We start from the raw sequence: 19,016 nt of genomic DNA, 5'->3' as shown, positions 1-19,016 counted from the left end.
CTCCATATCTCTAAGTAACATATAAGGTTAAATTGAAAGTATATTGATGTCTGAATTTATAATCAGTTGTTATTAGTTTGCAGAAAAAGCTTCAGCATGTGCCAACAACACAGCCTCACCTTGATCAGGTAAAAAACATCTTTAAAAAATTTTTTTAAGGGTTTTAAAAAAATAAATTGGTTCTTTTAGGACTGTTTTGAGTCTTGCTAAAAAAAAAGTATTTTTGAACGGTGTTGATAATTTTCAGAATTTGGATGCTTTTGAGGTAATCTCATCTAGCTTCTTAATGCGTAATAGGAATTCATTAAGCCAGACTTTAGAGTCTTAAGAAATCATGCTTTCTAGCTTCTCCATTCAACAGGTCACTCTTCTGGTGGGAATCACTGCTTAAAAGCAGCCTGGGGGTTCTATACGCAGCCGGTTTTTAGCTATGTTGAACTGCTAGATTAAGGGAAAGTCTGGTAAAAGCATCTATGGCTTATTTAAATGAAGATTTGAGTTTCACTTGGCGGATAGCACTGTAAATTTGAATTCCCTAAGGTGTCCTTCATTTAGGTGCTCTAAAACTCTAATTCCTGAGGTAAATATTGACGATACTAGGAACAAACAAAACATGTTTTCACTGTACCCATCTTTCTTTTAAGCAAGTCATAGATGGTGGAGGTTTTGGGTAACTTCTTTGTTCCATTGAAACAGAGTGAGAGCAAGGGGGCATATGAGTGAGCCATGTACTGTCTTCCCTCCTCTGTCTGGAAACCATCACTCACTCTTTGAAGCATTACTCATTGTGATGGGGCCACTTGTTTGTCTTCAGTTTGGCTGGTATTTATGGGGACCTGTACAACTGTGTTCCTGGCACTTTCCTCTCAGAAACTTCATAAAATAGTCATCTTTCATGCTTTTAAAATGAGTGAATGAGAGAAATACAATTCCCTGGCTGTAGAGTTTTTGGGAAAAACCAACTTTTAAAATACTCAGTAGTAGTCCTAAAGATGAAGCGCAAGCATATTCTTACTGACTTTCCAAGTGAGGGACCATCATCCTAGGAGTCATGTAAAAGATGAAGAATGTAGTAGTCTCTTTCAAGAACCTTTATAACGGCCAGTATCTATACCTATGGTATCTTGCACATACCCCTCTCATGGCATTTATCATGCCTTATAGTTTGGGTTGAAATGCTTTTTCCTTGTAGTAGTCTGTATACTCCTTAAGTGTAGATTCCTCAATGCTTTGCACAGGGCATGGTCTGTGGTGGCTGCTCAGTGAATATTTGTTAAAAGAATGAAAGCTGTGATTCCCAAATGGGGAACATCAGAGTCACTTGTGGAACTTTCTAAAAAATATTGGATGCTCAGTAGTCCCCCCCCCCCACCTCATATCTCCAGGAGTGGGGCTTGGGTATGTGCAAATTAATGTGTATATACATTTTTAACATTTTATTATGGAAATTTGCAAAGATACACAAAAGTACAGAGAATAGCAAAAGGAACCCAGTTGCAATGGCTGCCAGCATTTTGCTGATTTTATTTCCTCTGTCTTCCCAATATTTCTTTTGCTGGAGTATTTTTTCAAGAGAAAATTTCAAAAATACATAAAAGTAGAATAGTATAATAAAACTGCAAGTGCCCATTACCCTTGCTGGAGTGTATTAACAGAAATCCCAGACAGTGTGTCATTTCACCAGTAAATAGGGCATGTCTATTTTTTTTTAAGGCTCTACAGGAGATTCGGATGCACTTTCCTGCTTTAGGTATATAAGAAAAGGCAGAATATAATGCAGACAAAGGGCTATGGGATTCAGGGGAATGATGGTCTCCTTCGGTTTAGTGGGTCTGAGGCTTCATGAAAGATGCTTTTTTTTAACGTACGGTAAAGCATACAGGTTTTTAGCATACAAGTCAATGTATCTTTACATATATTTGTGCCTGTGTATCAGTCCATCTGCATACATAGACATATATCTCTATAAATCTCTCTTAGATCCAGGTACAGAAGATTTCCAAAATCGTTAAGAGAGTTCCTTTGCGTCTCTCTCCAGTTAGCAACATTCTTTGCAAAGATGCGACTGCTATTCTGAGTAAGACATCAAAACGTGGCCTTAAACGAGGAGGTTTTTGTTTGACTGGAAGAAGTAAGGGAAAGAGCAACCCAGTTGTTTACAAGTGGGAAAGTGAGAATGCTCTAGAAGAGGAAGACTGTAAGTGTAGAAATCTTGGTGGACGCTTGGTGTTTGAATCCTAAGCTAAGGTGTCGGGCTTTGATGTGCGGTGGCAAGCAGAACACACGCTGTGCTGTCCCCCAGTGGCAGGTGAGCAGGGCTGTAGCTGACGGCAGGAGATCAAGCAGGAGGATACCCTGTGACAAGGGCCTGGACTGTGTGGGTCATGGCGGGAATGGAAATGGGATAAATCGAGGTCTGATTCACAGGTAGACTTGCTGGAGTAGCCTTACTGACCGATGCTGGGGCAGTAAGATGGGGGAACTGATGGGAAACACGCCTGATTGACTGGAGGGACCTCGGCATAGAGAAACCTGGAAGAAACACTGATTTGCGGAGGAATGCCGGACTTTCAGGTTCTTACTCGGTGGCAGGATGTCCAGTAGAAATGACTTGGGAGGAGCTTCACATTTGGGGTTGAGCATGTTAATGGGCTCAGTTTTCCAGATGAAGAAAACACGCAGAAGTTACTGCTATTAGATATTGTTTGCCAAAGACTAGAACACCCAGGGGAATAACCTGGGAGGTGGACAAAAAAACAGACCAGAAAACTAAACTTTTGGAGTTATTCCTAAATTTTATTTTAGGGGCAGTACCTTATTTTACTTTCATTTTCTGAATGATTGCTTTGGTTTTCTGCTTCTTCCTGTGTCTGGGAAAAGGAGAGTTAATTTTAGATTCAAAACAAAAACTGGGAAAAAAAATACTGACATGGGTAATACGTAGGGCATAGTAGGTATGTTATTAAAGTTTTATCCCTGAATCATCTGTAATGCAGCTCTCTTTCATGGATTCCTTGTTACCTCCCTATAAGGAGGACCCGGGGTTGGAAGGTGAGAAGGGGAGAAAACCCAAATGGCAGTCTGCATAGTTCATTAAATTAGGAATTATGAGTTATGACCCTTGTCCTCTGCACTGGGAGTTTGCGGATTTCATCTTTAAGGTATTGTCTACTGCGAAAAGAGTTGATTGGTACAGAAAAACATCTAGTTCTAAAATGTTTATCTCACTCCTTGAGCCCCTTGATGCATTGTCGTAACTTTTAAAACCCTTTTTATCTCATATTGGAGTTAATTGTACCCCTTAAAAATATTGTCATATCCCTAACCTGCCGAAAACAACAGTCATTCCCAGTAAAAATTCTTTAAGCTAGAATAAAACAGTTTTGAGTTCCATGTTGAGGCCTTTCCAATATTAAAAGCCAAGTTATCCAACTTGAATAAAATACATTTTAAGCAGTTTTGAAGGTTGAATTGCTACTGTCTTTTGAAAATGACAAATTATGTTTCGTTTAGCAACCTTTTTGCTATGTATTTTGATATGTTATAGGATTTGCTATACATTTTGATATGGATTCTTAGATATTATTTATAGTGATTGCTTTAAGGGGAAAAGAAAACTTTATTTTTTTAAGAAAACTTTAAATGCAGTAAAATAAATAGTTCAAAGTGTGTTTATTTAGATTTAAAAATAAGTACTTTAAAAAAGTTATGGTAAACACATGTGATCTACCCTCTTGACACATTTTTAAGTGTATAGTCCAATATCACTAGCTGATACTGTCTGAGTACTATTGTACAGCACATCTCTAGACCTTTTTCATCTTGCATGACTGAAACTATATTCATTGAACCGCAGCTCCCCATTTCCCTCACCTCCCAGCCAGGCAGCCGCTATTCTGCTTTCTATTTCTGTAAGTTTGACCACTTAGATACCTCATATAAGTGGAATCATGCAGTATTTGTCCTTCTGTGACCAGCTTATTTCATTTAGCATGATGTCCTCAAGGCTCATCTGCGTTGTGGCATGTGGCAGAATTTCCTTTTTTTTAACAGTGAGTAATGGTCCATCAACATACCACAGTTTTATACTACACTATTATACTACATTTTCTTTGTCCATTCATCTGTTAGTGTTATGTTGTTTCATCTCTTGGCTATTGTGACAGAATAAGTACTTTTAAAAATCTGACATTTTAAAGTCAATTTTAGTTGGCTTTCATGTCTCATATTTAGCAAGAAAGTGCTTTTTGCTTTTCCCATTATCAGCAACAGTGGAGACTAAATATCAGTATATTTTGTCCTTAGATTGGTCTTTAGTACTTATGTTAGCGATCCTCTGTGTTTGGATAAAAAACAATTTGGTCTTTTCATATTTTCTGCTCTAAGCCTGTGTGCTTTTCCATTGGTGAATAAAATTGCTGTTAATAAATGCAGTTGCAGGAAATGATGCAAAGCCATGCTTTACTATGTTTTTTTCTTCCTGTTTTAAAGCTTGGCTTGAGCATCTTATCCTAATTATCCAAGGCGGGATTTGTGTTTTCATCATCTTACTCTTAGCCCTTGTGTATTCTCATCATTAAGTTGAAATTTTGGTGACAGGAGCAAATGGAGCTTTGGATTTTTTATGTGACCAGCTACAGGAAATCTTGAGCTTCTGGTTTCTTAGAGTAGACAGTGAGAGATTTATCAGGAGCAGGAGGAAAAATAAATCTCAGAGTTAACATTCTAAATGATGTCAATCTTCTCAAACCAAGAGGGACATAATACTATCATTCTCATCTCCAGATACTCTTCTCCTTTGGCGCATACATGGTCAGAGATAAACTGAATTTTTCCTTTATATTTTTCCGAGAGAACAGAATTACACTTCTGCATATGAGTTTTACTTCTGGCTCTGAGTAGTTTATTTTTTCTGAGCCTTATTACCCCCTATTTATAAAAGGGAAATAATTCTCTTTATTCCATAGGATTGTTGTCACGAGTAACTGAAAAGATGAAGTGATCCAGGCTAAGAGTACCTGGCTTGGTACATAGTTGGTACACTGTAGATATTACCTTCCCGCTCAGTGCTGAGAGTCCTGGAAAGGATGAATTAAACCATGAGTATCCTTTCATGAAAGTTTCTCTGTTTAAATACTAACCCACTGATCACCTCTGTGGAATACAGAAAATGGAATTGCTGCTACCAGAACTCAGCAAGATAGTGAAAAAGATAGACCCAATATAGTTGTCAGGCAGCATACGTGTTCATGTATTTTTTTTTGTCTTAAAATACACTGACATTACTATAAAATATACCGATGTTCTAAAAATACACCATTACTATAAAGAAAATCATGATTGATTATCTGTCTTGATTTATAGAGCATTATTACGGTGACATTTGAAGTACAAGGAAATGCAAAGGAGGAAAGTCTGAATGTATTTATTCAGGTGAATGCAGTATTTGATAATGATTTACCACCTGTTGTGTTACTTGGTTGTTGCTGGCAGTGATGGTTGGTCTTACTGAATATGTCACTTGATACAGAATCTTCTGTGGGAGCGGAACGTGCGAAACAAGGATGACAACTACATGGAGGTCATACGGCTAAAGGTGCGGAGTAGGGTCTACACTGTAGTACTCTGGGACAAAGGCCCTTTCCTTTCTTGACTGTGACATAAAACCTTATTTGGTTTTAAACACAAGCGCTGGTTTTAGTACAAATAACTTTTGTCTGATTTCATTTTTTTTTTCTCATTTCCGTTGCTGAAAAGAAGCTTTGGAAATCACTGCGTAAAGCGTGATTTATTTGCATAGCTTCATTTGCAACCTCTGTGCTTTGAAACATCACCCCTCGTTCTCTCTTCCCAAGTGTTCTGAGCAGTTAACCTGGCTAATGAGCTTGACTCGCTGGAACTCTCCTTTCGTTGGCACACAGCTTGGTCAGTTAGGGAAAACTGAATGAATGTCTTTTTTTTTTTTTTTTTTTTTTTTAAGGGAATGGTGGGGACGGGTAGAGGGAGACGGAGACAGAGAATCTTAAGTAGGCTCCATGCCCAGCTCGAGCCCCACGTTGGGGCTCCATCTCACAACCCTGAAGTGAAATCAGGCGTCGGACGCTTAACCGACTGGACCACCCAGGCATCTTTTTGTGTTTCATTTTCCAAGGGAGCTTCATTAACAGAGAAATCACATTAGACATCTTGCTGCAGCTAAACCTGTGTTGCTTGGCACATTTAGCAGACACTAAACAGTTATACTATAAACAGTTACGGAGGACTAGAGAAGAATTCTTGCTCTGTATTTGGAAACCCATTCATGTTACGTGGCATTTGGGTATTTATGTCACGGAAGGTGTTTTTTCCAGGGGGCAGCGGTTCTAGTTGTGTGCTTAACCAATCAGCAGTCGTTTGTCTACTCCTGTGTTTCCAGAAGTGTGCATAAAGTTTTTATTATTACTATTTGGTATTATTACTGTTAGTAACTAAATTTTCCAGTTAGCAGCTGACTTCCTGGGGTCACTAGAATGACAAAGGTACACACAATCAAGAAACCATTCAGGTTTAGATTTCTTTACTCCCCATGCGGCTCTACCTGCGATTGGCTTCAGAGCAACATGGGTGAGTCTCAGTCTGTTCCCAAGTCATTCCCACCCAGAGGAACTAAGCGTGATCCTGCTGCGGCTTTCCTGACTGCAGCACCATCTACATTCCGTGATCCTAACTGGCAGGGTGTATTTCTTTCTGTTACTGCTTTTATGCCCTGCTCCTGAATGGGGGGTGGTCCCTACAAAGCAGCCCTTGGGGCATGTATGCTAATGCTGCCACCGAGACCTCCACCCAGAGCTCCGGGGCGCATCCTGCACCAGCCCAGCCTGGATTTTGTCCTTAGGCACGGGACAGGTTTTCCGCGGCTGTCGGTCCTCTTTGGTTCTTCTCTTGGCCTTCCTCTGAGCGCAGCGACACTTCGAGATCTGGGGCAACACAGCCTTCACCTGCATAGACTTCTTTCTTTTCTGGCTACAAAATGTTAGTGTGATAACGATGAACATGTTTAAAATGTTCACTCAGGGAGGCGCCTCGGGGGCTCAGTCAGTTAAGTGTCTGCCTTGGGCTCAGGTCATGATCCCAGGGTCCTGGGATCGAGCCCCCCCACCCCCCGACTCTGCTCAGCGGGGAGTCTGCTTCTCCCTCTCCCACTCCCCCCTGCTTGTGCGTGCTCTCTGTCTCTGTCAAATAAATAAATAAAATCTTTTAAATAAAATAAAATAAAACGTTCACTCAGGTAGCAGCTAACACTTCAAAGTCTTTATACAAGTAACAAAAAATTGCTGTTTAGATAATTCTTTCCAAGGAGTTACTGTGTATTAAAATTCAAATTTGAAAAGCAGAAATCAAATCATAGTGTACACCTTAAACTAATACAATGCTGTATGTCAATTTTATCAGTAAAACTAGGGGGAAAAAAGCAGAAAACAAGTGGGCAAAGGAAAACAGGAAGAACATACACCTAAAATACACAAATATGCCAAAAACACACAAAGCTTATGTAGCAAGAATGACTATGAATGGTTTGTCTCTTACTGTTCTGCATTAATTTTATAACAAGTATAACAGGATTATTTCAGAGAAATTATTTTATCCCGGGAGGGGCAGGTTTATCAGATAACTTGTTTCTCATTTCTGCAAATCAGTGAAAAATGAACTTTATCCAGACAATGTTTCCTTTCCTTTATTCCATCATTCCCTGCACCATTCACTGCAACCCAGTCAGCATTATCGCCCGAGTCCTTTAACCTCTCAAGTTTTCCCACTAAAAAACTGAAACAGGTGTAAAATCCTTAAAGTAGAAACATCAGTAGAATTCGATGCATGTTTTATCATTTGGTTGTTTAAATTTTTAGTTCTCATAACACTGAAAGGACATCCTTAATACATACATTAATTTTATTGTTAGGAAAAGGGATTATTTAAAAAAAAAACATTGTGCACATAAGCCTTTTTTAAAATTGGAGACTTTAGAAACTATTTCTAGAATGCACAAATAACTGGATTTAAGTAATTTTAACATCATCTTCTTTATGGGTGTGTATTTAAAATGGAATAGGAATAATTAATCCATAAACATTGATGGTCAGTTTCTGCTTTAAATTTGAACTGCAGCTGATTGAACCCTCTCATCTGAGCAGGGGCTGGTGTCAATCAAAGACAAACCAAAACAGGTGATTGTCCAGGGTGTCCACGAGCTCTATGATCTGGAGGAGACTCCACTGAGCTGGAACAATGACACCGAGAGAACAAATCGATTGGTTCTTATTGGTAAGTGACAGTTAAATTTCTAAAATATATATATTTGAAAGTGATACAGTATACTCCTTAACCAGTATTAACCAATCTCAACCCCTTTGGTCAACCTAACTAAGCTTGTGGTTAATGTATTTGTCTTCATGATGTGATAACCTTCATAAGAACTTGTTAGGCATTTTACTCCTCTTCAAATGTAGAAAAGTAATTAAAATGCCAATTTGGTTCTGAGGGACTTAATTAGAAATAGGAAGTTAAGGGAAGGGATCACTGATTACTTAGTTTTTGTAAATTTCTGAAGATTATCAAGTTGTTAATGATTTGGAATTGATAGGCAAACTGTCATTTTAATAAGCATCATATAAATCACACCATATTTTATTCTGTTTGCAGGCAGGAATTTAGATAAGGAGATCCTCAGACAACTATTTATAGCTACTGTGATGGAAACAGAAAAGCGGTGGACAACACATTTCAAAGAAGATCAAGTTTGTCCATAACACTAGAAGCATTTCTTATCAGAGGGACTGGGTGATAAATCGGGATTCAGTGTCCTACTGGGTGTATTTCAAGTGTCTATTTTTTGCATTACTTCTGTTGTGAATTCTGGCGTACTTTAAAAAAGTGTTTATTTTATGGAACACATAAAATGTAGTAAATAAGTGCTTAAAACATTTGACATTCATACAATAAAACATAATGTCCTCTAAAGTGTTTTTTGTTTTTTTGAGAGCGAGTGCGTGGGAGGTGTGCATGTGGAGGAGGGGCAGAGGGAGGAGAGAGAGAATCCTAAGCAGGCTCCACGCTTGCCCAACCAGGGGCTCAGTCCCAGGACCCTGAGCTCATGACCTGAGCCGAAATCAAGAGTTGGACACTCAACCGGCTGAGCCACCCAGGTGTCCAGTTTTTTGTTTGTTTTTTTTTTAATAGATGTTTCACAAAAGTATCTGTCAGAACTGGGTTTGAAATGTACATATGCTGAACTTTTTATCCATGGAAGTTATTTATAATCATAATGATAAAACTTACTTTCACGTTCTTTTTTTCCCTTAGAACTACACTGATTGCATAGATATAATTTTATTGTTATTAACAAAAATTATTTAAAAACAGTATCACCTGGCGGGGAGCCTGCTCCTCCGTTTCCAGCTCCCCTGTATTTGTGTTCCCTCTCTCACTATCTCTCTCTGTCGAATAAACAAATAAAAGTAAAAACAGTATCACCATTTTTATTAAATGAAATAAAAGTCTTGATGTGGCTAGAGACTTATGAGTGGAGGAAATCTGAGTAAAAAATTAAAGCCATCTCCTAGTCAATTCTAAGCTTTCCTGTAGAGTAATGGAACTTCCATTTACTTCATAATATATTTAGATGATTCCAGTTTTAGAGCTTTTAATTTTAAGTAGAATTTACTACTGGTATTAAATTCATCATGATTTCTTTGAACTTCTTTAATTTTCAGTATAAGCAAAAAAGCGACAAGGTGCAAAACTTCAGACATAATTGCAGATAACTTAGGATCATTTAACCATCTTTATATCAGTGGTTGGTGTGTAAATGTACAGTGGCTTACTTATCTCCTATTCTTACTAAAGGCCAGGTCAGCATAACTGTATTCAGATTGTAAGAGAAAAGCATTAGATGGGATTTAAAGAAGAGCTTTCCCAAACTAATGATTATTAAATATCAGAAAGCTATTACAATGCCCTTTGGAATTTTTTTTTTCCAGAATTTTAAGTAAAAGAGTATCTCTGTGTATCTTGAATGGCTCCAGTGTTTGGAGGAAGGCCAATTGATTAGATTATCTGTCTCTTGGGGCGCCTGGGTGGCTCAGTCAGTTAAGTGTCTGCCTTGGATTCAGGTCATGATCCCAGAGTCCTGGGATTGAGCCCCAGGTCAGGTCCCTGCTCAGCTGGGAGCCTGCTTCTCCCTTTCCCGCTCCCTCTGCCCTTTCCCCCCGCTCATGCTCTCTCTCTCTCTCTCAATGAATAAATATAATCTTAAAAAAAAAAAAAGATTATCTGTCTCCTCCCCTGCATTCTGTCCCTTTTTAAATAAAAGTTCTCTGTATTTATCCATTTGCCTCCTGAATCCATTCTCTTAAATTCATAGTTGAGAGAATAAGCTTACTTGGTGGTAGCAGATTGCCCAGTAGAAACTCAGCTGATTTTTGAGTCTGATCTGGGCTTTAGTTCCACTTCTGCTTCTTGGCTGTGTAATCTTGGACAAAGTATTTTCTCGAGATTGGTATTTATAAAGTGGATAGTGATAATATCAATCATTCAAGGTTGTTGTGAGGATTGAATAGGTTTCTAATGCACCCAACTCAGCTCCTGGCCCACAGCAGAACCTGGATAAATTTTTTCTTGTTCCTAACAACTTAAACTTGATTTATTTTATAGTTAATGTTGCCATAATCATACTCCGTGATGTTCTTTGGCAAACAATAAGTATCTAGATTCATCTGTTCTAGGCCATGAGAAAGAGCTTACTTTAATTTCCTGTTGGAGAAATGTTTGAAGTAATATTAATATATACTCTTAAAAGTCTGTCTTTATCAAACTCACAAATATTTGTTTTTTCTTTAATGTATTAATCTTTAAATATTTTTTATCACATAAGTATTGACTGAATATATTTGTGTTGTAAAAATGCAAACGTTGTAGATGAAGTCAGTCTCCCCTGACCTTTCTCCTTCTGTCATGTCACTCCTTGGGGGGGGTAAGCAATGTTGTCAGCTTCACTCACACACATGGCTTATGTTGTTGCCCAAAGTGAATTATTTTTCAATGATCAGAACCATAATTTAAGCTGCTTCCTCAGGAGATTTAGAAGCTTGTTATAAATATCCGCAAGGAAAGGTTTTATTTTTATAATGTGTGTGTTTTAAATAAAATATTCCTTATATATTGTAATGCAGTTTGCTTTTTAAAAAATTATTTATTTTACAGAGCGAGAGAGAGAGAGAGAGAGAGAGAGAGAGTGAGAGAGTGTGTGCACCTGGTGGGGGGAGGAGCAGAGAGAGAGTGATAAGCAGACTCCAAGCTCAGCGCAGAGCCCAAAGTGGGGCTCTGTCCCAAGACCCTGGGATCATGACCTGAGCCGAAGGCAGATGCTTAACTGACTGAGCCACCCAGGTGCCCCTTCACTGTTTTAATTTAGATTTTACACTGTATTTTTATGTTGTTTATATGTTCTTTTAAAGATGTGTTGTCCTGTTCTTCATTCTTATTTTTCCCCAAATGAAGTATTTTTCCGTGATCAGAATCATTATTGGTTTAACCCGTACTTCAGAGGACTTGGGAACTTGCCACAGATATCCTGGAAAGAATATTTGTTTTATAAGGCAAATCACTGAATAATGTGGGCTGTTACTCTGCTAACTATAGAAAATTTGAAGGGTGGTGCCTGGGTGGCTCAGTTGGTTAAGCGACAGCCTTCGGCCCAGGTCATGATCCTGGAGTCCCGGGATCGAGTCCCGCATCGGGCTCCCTGCTCAGCGGGGAGTCTGCTTCTCCCTCTGACCTTCCTCCCTCTCATGCTCTCTCTCTACCATTCTCTCTCTCTCTCAATAAATAAAAATCTTAAAAAAAAAAAAAGAAAATTTGAAGGGTATTCATGATGATGATCAAGGTTTAGGCATAGTTCATCTAAAATTCTATAGTTGGGGCGCCTGGGTGGCTCAGTCATTAAGCGCCTGCCTTCAGCTCAGGTCGTGATCCCAGGGTCCTGGGATTGAGCCCCACATTGGGCTCCCTGCTCGGCGGGAAGCCTGCTTCTCCCTCTCCCACTCCCCCCCTGCTTGTGTTCCCTCTCTCGCTGTCTTGCTCTGTCAAATAAATAAAATCTTTAAAAAATAAAAATTCTATAGTTTACTGAGTAATACAGAATAGGATAGATTACTAAATCTCTCTGAGCCTTTGCCTCCTTATTCATAAGATGGAGATAAAATGCAAATCTCTGTTGTTCAGGGATGAAATTTAAAGCACCCTGAATACAGAGTCTCAGTACACGTGAATTCTCTTTTTATAGTAAGATTTGATTAAAAAAAAATTCAAGCTTTCTGCATATCTTCCTAAAGCAAATAGTTCTTTTCTAGGCTTTTCCCAGCTTTTAGTAAGTAAGGGGCAAGAACACTGGTTCTGAGTGCAAGAAAGCTGTAGGAAGGGGTCAGCACAAGGTGTGAGGGAAGACCAGGGGACTAAAAGAGTCTGTGATTATTAGCTCATGACATTTGAAGGAAGTTATCAGCAAAATAACGCTAAGAAGCTTTTAAGCACTTAGGAGCTTGGTTGCTTGGTTGCTTGCTACAAATTGAGTAATAGTCTTTGGATTACTAGTGTAGGTGAGAAAACTATTTTTAGATTGCTTTGAAAAGACTATTCCAGTGTTAGAAATGCCATACATTGTGGAAGTGACATTGAAAGAAATAAATTCTGCCTTCATAGACTAGCAACTTGCCCTTCTTACTTCGATGAGAAAGATATGCTAGATTTTTCTTTCTCAATTAGTCTTAATATTAGAATCAACTTTAACTTTTGATGACCATATTGCCTTTAATTTTCAGAGTGCAATGGAAAGAAACCAGACATCATCATCGTTTTTGTAGATTAGTTTAGAAAGTTTGGTTTTCACACTAGGACAGCATTTTGTGAGCCCAATAGGTTTGTTCAGAAAAAAAACCCTGTCATTGTTAGGAAAGAAGTAATCACCAAGTGTTATGGAGTGCCCACCATGCACTAGGCCGCAGGTTAAATATTGCAGGGGCTACAAAGGAAGGCTTTTGATTCTTATGGCAACACTGAAGAATTGATGGGAGGGGACAGTAAGAGTTCCTTTCTTTTCCTTTTTTTTTTTTTTTGTAGAGTGACTTGGCATAATGGAGTGTTGCTTAGTTTTCATTAATAAGGCTCTTTGTTTTTACATTGACATATTTTGTATAACAGTTTTATTTAGATATAATTCACATATGGTAAACTTTACCTTTTTAAAGTGTACAATTCAGGGCTTTAGTATAATACACAGGTAGTGGCAAGCACCACCACCACTGTCTCATTCCAGAACATTTTCATCACTCCCCAAAGAAACTATCCATCAGCAGTTACTCCTCATTTCCCCCTGCTCCCAGCCCCAACAACCACTCATCAACTTTCTGTTTTTATAATTGGCCTATTCTGACTCCTTTCACATACCGTAATGTTCTCCAGATCCATCCCTTGTAGCATGTATCAACACTTAGTTTCTTTTTATTGCTGAACTATGTACCACATTTTGTTTATCCATTCATCAGCTGATGGACATTTAAGTTTCTTTTTGGCTATTAGGCCTTTTTTCCCATTTTAATTTTTAAACTAATAGAATGTAATTTTCAGAACAGTTTTAGATTTACGGGAAAATTGAGCAGATAGTACAAGATACAGATAGTACAAGAACCCATATCCCCCCCACCTCACTTAATGTCTTACAATAGTATGGCACATTTGTGACAATTAGTGAACCGATATTGATACATTATTATTAACCAGAGTCCATAGTTTATTCAGATATCCTTAGTTTTTACCTAGTGTCCTTTCTCTGTTCTAGGATGCCATCCAAGATGTTAGTTATCATGTCTCTGTAGACTCCTCTTGGCTATGACCGTTTCTTAGACTTTCCTTGTTTTGGTGACCTTGATAGTTTTGAGGATTTTTTTTTTTTAAGATTTTGTTTACTTATTTGAGAGGGAGGGGCAGAGGGAGAGGGAGAAGCACGCTCCCCACAGAGCCACCTGGGCGCCTGAGGATGGTTTTGATTAGGTACATAAGATGCTCCTCTATTGGAATTTGTCTGTTTTCCTCCTGATTTGGTGGGTTTTGGGGAGCGAGATCACAGAGTGCTATTTTTATCACATATCAAGTGTATATACTATTAACATGGTTTATGACTATTGATGTTAACATTGATCACCTGATGACCTGGCTGAAGTGTTTGTCAGGTTTCTTCACTTGTAAGATTATTCACCTGCTCCCCCTGCCCCTACTGTAGTCTTTGGAAGGAAGCCACTCAGTGATGCCTACCACAGTAAAGGAGTAAGTATGCTCCACGTCCTCCAGCGTGGAGTATCTACATTATTTGGAATTCTTCTGCATGGGAGATTGGCTTCTTTCCCCCCATTTATTTTTTGGGGGGTTTTGTTTTGTTTTAAAGCAAGCTCTACGCCCAATGTGGGGCTTAAACTCAGGACCCTGAGATCAAGTCACTGAGCCAGCCAGGTGTCCCTGCCTTCCCCCATTTATTAATTTACTTGATCATTAATTTTCATTAGTATGGATGCTTGAATATTTATACTTTGGGTTGTAATCTAATCTTTCCTCAAATTGTCCGAGCTTTGGCCAAGGTGGTGGGGGGCCTCTTTCATTTGTCTCCTGTGCCCCCTTTGACATAGCTCCGAGAATGGGGGTTGTTTCAGTTGTTTTGTTTTTGCATGCCTTTCCTTTTCTCCTTTCATTTTTAAATAACCCAAATCCCCGTAGACGTTGACTCTCCGAAAACTAACAATACTCCCTTTCCAGGTAATCGGATTCCTCTGCTCCTGGCAGAAAGGTCCCTTACCTGCAGGGGGTTGACAGGCAGGCAGCTGGGAGCCGGAGTTTGAATAAGACACCTGTCACAGCCCTCCTGGAGCTTAGTTTAGTAGATCACACAAGTAGTAATTGGTGAATCTGGGATTCAAACAAATCTGTAAGGCTCAAAAGTTCTGTATTTCAAGCTACATTTGACTGAGAAGACAGGCGGAGAACCTCAGGAGTAGAGGCAAAGCTTTTAAAAGATAGCGGTAGGGAAAGATTTTCAAAATTTTATCCTGAAGGGACTAGCTACTTTGAGCTTTGTTGTTATTGTTATTTTGCCCTTTTAGCTGGCTTCTGATTTTTTCCTGAAAGTTCATTATCATGAATCCAGAGTGGAAGTTTCACTCTGTGACAATCAGTGGCATAATCCAATATTTTCACGCTGCATTTTTTTAGATGCCTTCTCAAATTCTTTTCACTAGTGGCTGGGTATTAAATTATGAATATATACTCTTGCTCAGCATTTCAGCCTAAGACCCAGACCCCCTTATATAACACACAATATATTCCACTGGACTGCTACTCTAGTCTCTGAGCGGATTTAAGTGAAGCCAATCTAAAAATCCTTACTTCCAGGGACATCAAGTAAATTAAACAGAGCTGCTGTGCCATGTCGCTTCTCCAATGTAGGGAATGACGACCTAGTAATTTGGCAAAGGTGCTGAAACTGCACCTCTTCCTTTGCCTTATTTAAGTTTCAACTTTAGTATTATTATAGTAAAAGGGCTTAATGTTGGCTTTAATGGGGAGGAGGGTAGAGCACATGTGTGAGCGACTGACTCTCAGACTGGTGTATCCCTGGGTGTTGTGAGGCTATTTTTTCTGAAAACAGGATTTTTCACACTGGCTCTGTACTAGTTAGGATGTGGCAAAATCAGTGTGGTTGGTCATGGACATTTTTAAAAAGAAAAAAATCAGTGGTCACTTGTTTTATGAAACCCATTTTAGTTACAGAAGTCTCGCTCTCCAAGTTCACGACATAAAATGTATTTCATACTGCGGTTAAATGTTCAAAGAAGTTCGAGAGTCACTGATGCAAGGGGACTTCTCTTTAGCTCTCCTGCTCTCCTTCCACCTGGAACTTACACAACTTAATGCCAAGGACATCTCAGCCTTTTCCCTAAAGCTGAGTCAGGGAGAACATTCTGGGGAGCTAAGGTGGGGAGCAGAAGGGACCATGCAAGCCTCCCTCACACACCCGTGAGCTCATGGATATACTTAGAACATTAAGAATATTTCAGCTCATCATTCTGGACGAGGACGGAATCCACCAATGAAAATGTGGGTATCACCAACTATGAAACACGAAAACACACTTTTACTGTTACACGTTGTTTTACAGTCAAACACTGTAGACATTTAGTGCCCCCCCCCAATTTCTATCCTCCAACGGAGAGTCCTGAGGGTCAAGGTGGCCATAAATTGTTGGGTACCATATTTTCCTGCCTCTTCTTTATTTGCACATTTCGAAGCAGTTTAACAGCGCATCTTCCTTGCTGGCGGGTGGGTGTAAGAAGGAGGAGGCTGAAGGTTCTTGCCCTGTCGGGTAACGTGCAGAGGATCCTCATCATTGGACTGCGTCGGAAGGAAGTGGGAGCTCTCAGAGGTAGGGGAAGAAGGGGCATAAAGGGGGAGGGGGGAGCCAACCACACAGGGACTCCAAGAAGCCTTAATAAAAGGCAAAGTGCATCTTCGCTGGACGGTGTTGGAAACGAGGAGAAACCAACAGAGAAGAACACCAAAGGGCAACCACAAGGGTTTCTGCTTTTTGGAACACTCAACCCAGGCCTCCAGCCCAGCCCCGCCGCGAGCCGGGTGAGCGGCCGCTACCTCCTCTGCGTCTGCAGGACCCGATCCTCCATGAACTTGCCAAAACCCAAGCGCCTCCGCCGCGCACCGCAGCGCAGCCTCCGGCGCTCCGACGGGGAAGACGGTGAGATCGACATCCTGGGAGAGGAGGAAGATGAAGACGAGGAGGGAGAGGAAGACGAAGAGGCGGCGGAGAGCCAGCGGTTCCTAGCGCAGCTGCGGCCGCCGGGGACGCCGGAGGCGCGGCGGGGCGCGGGCGCGCTTCCCCGAGAGCCCCCCGAAGGCGGCGGCGCCCCGAGCGACTCCTCCAAGTTTGGCACCGAGTTCAGGGCATTGAGCGGCCCTGCGGCGGCCTCTGGGGACGGCCCGCAGCCGGCGAAGCCCCCCTACTCGTACATAGCGCTCATCACCATGGCCATCCTGCAGAGCCCGCACAAGCGTCTCACGCTCAGCGGCATCTGCGCCTTCATCAGCGGCCGCTTCCCCTACTACCGCCGCAAGTTCCCCGCCTGGCAGAACAGCATCCGCCACAACCTCTCGCTCAACGACTGCTTCGTCAAGATCCCCCGCGAGCCGGGCCGCCCGGGCAAGGGCAACTACTGGAGCCTGGACCCCGCCTCCCAGGACATGTTTGACAACGGCAGCTTCCTCCGGCGCAGGAAGCGCTTCAAGCGCCACCACCCGCCGCCGGGAGTCCACCTGCACCACCCCCTGCCCCTGCCCGCCGCGCCCGCCGCCCTGCACGGCCCCTGCCCGGGCCTGCTGCTCGGGCCCCCAGCCCCGCCGCCGCCAGTCCCAGGGGCCTACCCCGCCGCCGCCGGCAGCCGCCAGTGCGTGCTGCTGCACCCTCACCCGCTTCGCTACCTGCTGCTGTCGGCCCCGGCCTGCGCCGAGACGCCCAGGAAAGCGCTGGGCGCCGACCTGGCCGCCACCGGCGCGTTCTCGGCGCTGCAGCCCTCTCTGCGCTCCCAGCCTTGGGAGGAGGGCAAGGGGCCGGCGGCGCCGCCGCGAGACCGATGCACCCCCTTCAGCATCGAGAGTATCATGCGAGGGGTCCGGGGAGGGGGCACCAGGGCCAGGCAGGGTCTGCCCCCGACCCCGTGGGGCTATTGCCACCTGCTGCAGCGCCCGGCGGGCCTGTTGCAGCACCGGGCCGCTACCCCCTTGCTGCACGTGTCCGCTGCGGCCGCCGCGTCGGCTGCCGGGACCGTTTCAGAGCAGCCCCAGCAGCAGGGCTGTACCAGCGGCGGCGCTCCAAGCGAGGGCCCTCTGCTGGGCCAACACCTGTCCGCCCCCGCGGCGCTGCTGGGGTGTCAGCCTGGAGCAGAAGGCTCCGGGCTGACCACGGTGGCCAGCCTTTCCGGCAGAGAGGGTGCCTTGCCAGCCTTTTGAGGAGCATCCACACCCTGTCCGGGCGCTGACTCCGCGGGGCGCAACTGCAGCCAAGGTGTAGTGCAGAGCAATGAGGGGTCCCGCTCTCCTCGCCTTCTGCCTTCACGCACAACACCCTACACGGCAGGGACAACGCGGGTGCATCTGAATCCCTCATCGGAACAACCACTAACTGAACCACAGTTCGGGTCACTGCAAAATATTTACAAAGCTCAAGTTGGATACTGTCAGACAACCGGGACATAAACATCGGACAGCGGCAATTCTTGTCCTTTTTCTTTTTCCAGCCTCCGGTTGTGGCTTCCAGGGCTTTTCCGGTTACACATATCCAGAGGAAGTAGGAGCGCAAGCAGGATATTTTGTTCTGGTTAAAAAGAAAGAAAGAAAAAGAAAATACACAATGTCCAATGCAGACTTGTTTCCCCTTGTTTACTCCCTAGGAATTGTAAATATTAGTCCCAAGTCAAGTCCAAAATACTTATGTTCTTTATGTCTTCCTGAAATGGATGTGTAATATGGAATTTTAATTTTGAAACATTTGTTTCAGATCTGTGTGTCTGATGTGCCATCTTACGTGGAAAGATGTTGAAATCAAGCTAGCTATATAGACTAAATAAAATGCGAAATCACTACACTTCATCATTTATTTCATATTACTTCTCAATAATCGATTTCTAAGTGGAACCTCTTTCAAAACTTAGTTCTTGGGTCCCCTGGGTGGCTCAGCCGGTTAAGCCTCTGCCTTCTGCTGGGGTCATGATCTCAGGGCCCTGGGATCTAGCCCAGCGATGAGCTCCCTGCTTAGCAGGCAGCCTGCTTCTCCCTCTGCCCCTCCCCCTGCTTGTGGGCGCGCTCTCTCTCTAGCAAATAAATAAAATCTTAAAAAAATAAAACGTTCTTTCCTCCCAGTTAAACAATTT

At 42.1% G+C, this 19,016-nt stretch overlaps 2 protein-coding genes across 7 annotated transcripts in view; both read left to right on the top strand.

Annotated features, from left to right (window-relative positions):
* Nucleotides 1–8,997, top strand: part of LOC112838619 (zinc-regulated GTPase metalloprotein activator 1C) — a 52,795-nt gene extending 43,798 nt beyond the window's left edge. For 4 of the 6 annotated variants that reach the window (XM_025891392.2, XM_025891394.2, XM_073878108.1 and 1 more), the window contains 5 exons: nt 77–128; nt 5,365–5,433; nt 5,531–5,596; nt 8,172–8,301; nt 8,680–8,997. In XM_025891392.2, the coding sequence (XP_025747177.1) occupies nt 77–128; nt 5,365–5,433; nt 5,531–5,596; nt 8,172–8,301; nt 8,680–8,786 (424 nt within the window). In that variant the 3' untranslated portion in view covers nt 8,787–8,997. Of the gene's footprint in view, nt 1–76; nt 129–5,364; nt 5,434–5,530; nt 5,597–8,145; nt 8,302–8,679 lie in introns of all 6 variants that reach the window. The other 2 variants (XR_003212009.2, XM_025891393.2) reach the window with 2 other exon arrangements.
* Nucleotides 8,998–16,536: 7,539 nt separating this feature from the next.
* Nucleotides 16,537–18,715, top strand: LOC112838829 (forkhead box protein D4-like 1). The gene has a single exon (XM_073878275.1). It carries the CDS (start codon nt 16,756–16,758, stop codon nt 18,094–18,096), a length of 1,341 nt encoding a protein of 446 aa, XP_073734376.1. The 5' UTR covers nt 16,537–16,755; the 3' UTR covers nt 18,097–18,715.
* The last annotated feature ends 301 nt before the right edge of the window (nt 18,716–19,016 follow it).

The sequence above is a fragment of the Callorhinus ursinus genome, unplaced genomic scaffold (assembly GCF_003265705.2).
Source record: "Callorhinus ursinus isolate GAN/ISIS: 27379988/994484 unplaced genomic scaffold, GSC_fseal_2.0 scaffold28, whole genome shotgun sequence".
Classification (NCBI taxonomy): Eukaryota; Metazoa; Chordata; class Mammalia; order Carnivora; family Otariidae; genus Callorhinus; species Callorhinus ursinus.
Note: the sequence above shows the minus strand (reverse complement) of the source record. Positions and strands in the feature narration are given on the sequence as shown.

Coding starts and splice junctions, on each gene's coding strand:
- LOC112838829 (XM_073878275.1), top strand. CDS start 16,756: ATGAACTTGCCAAAACCCAAGCGCCTCCGCCGCGCACCGCAGCGCAGC.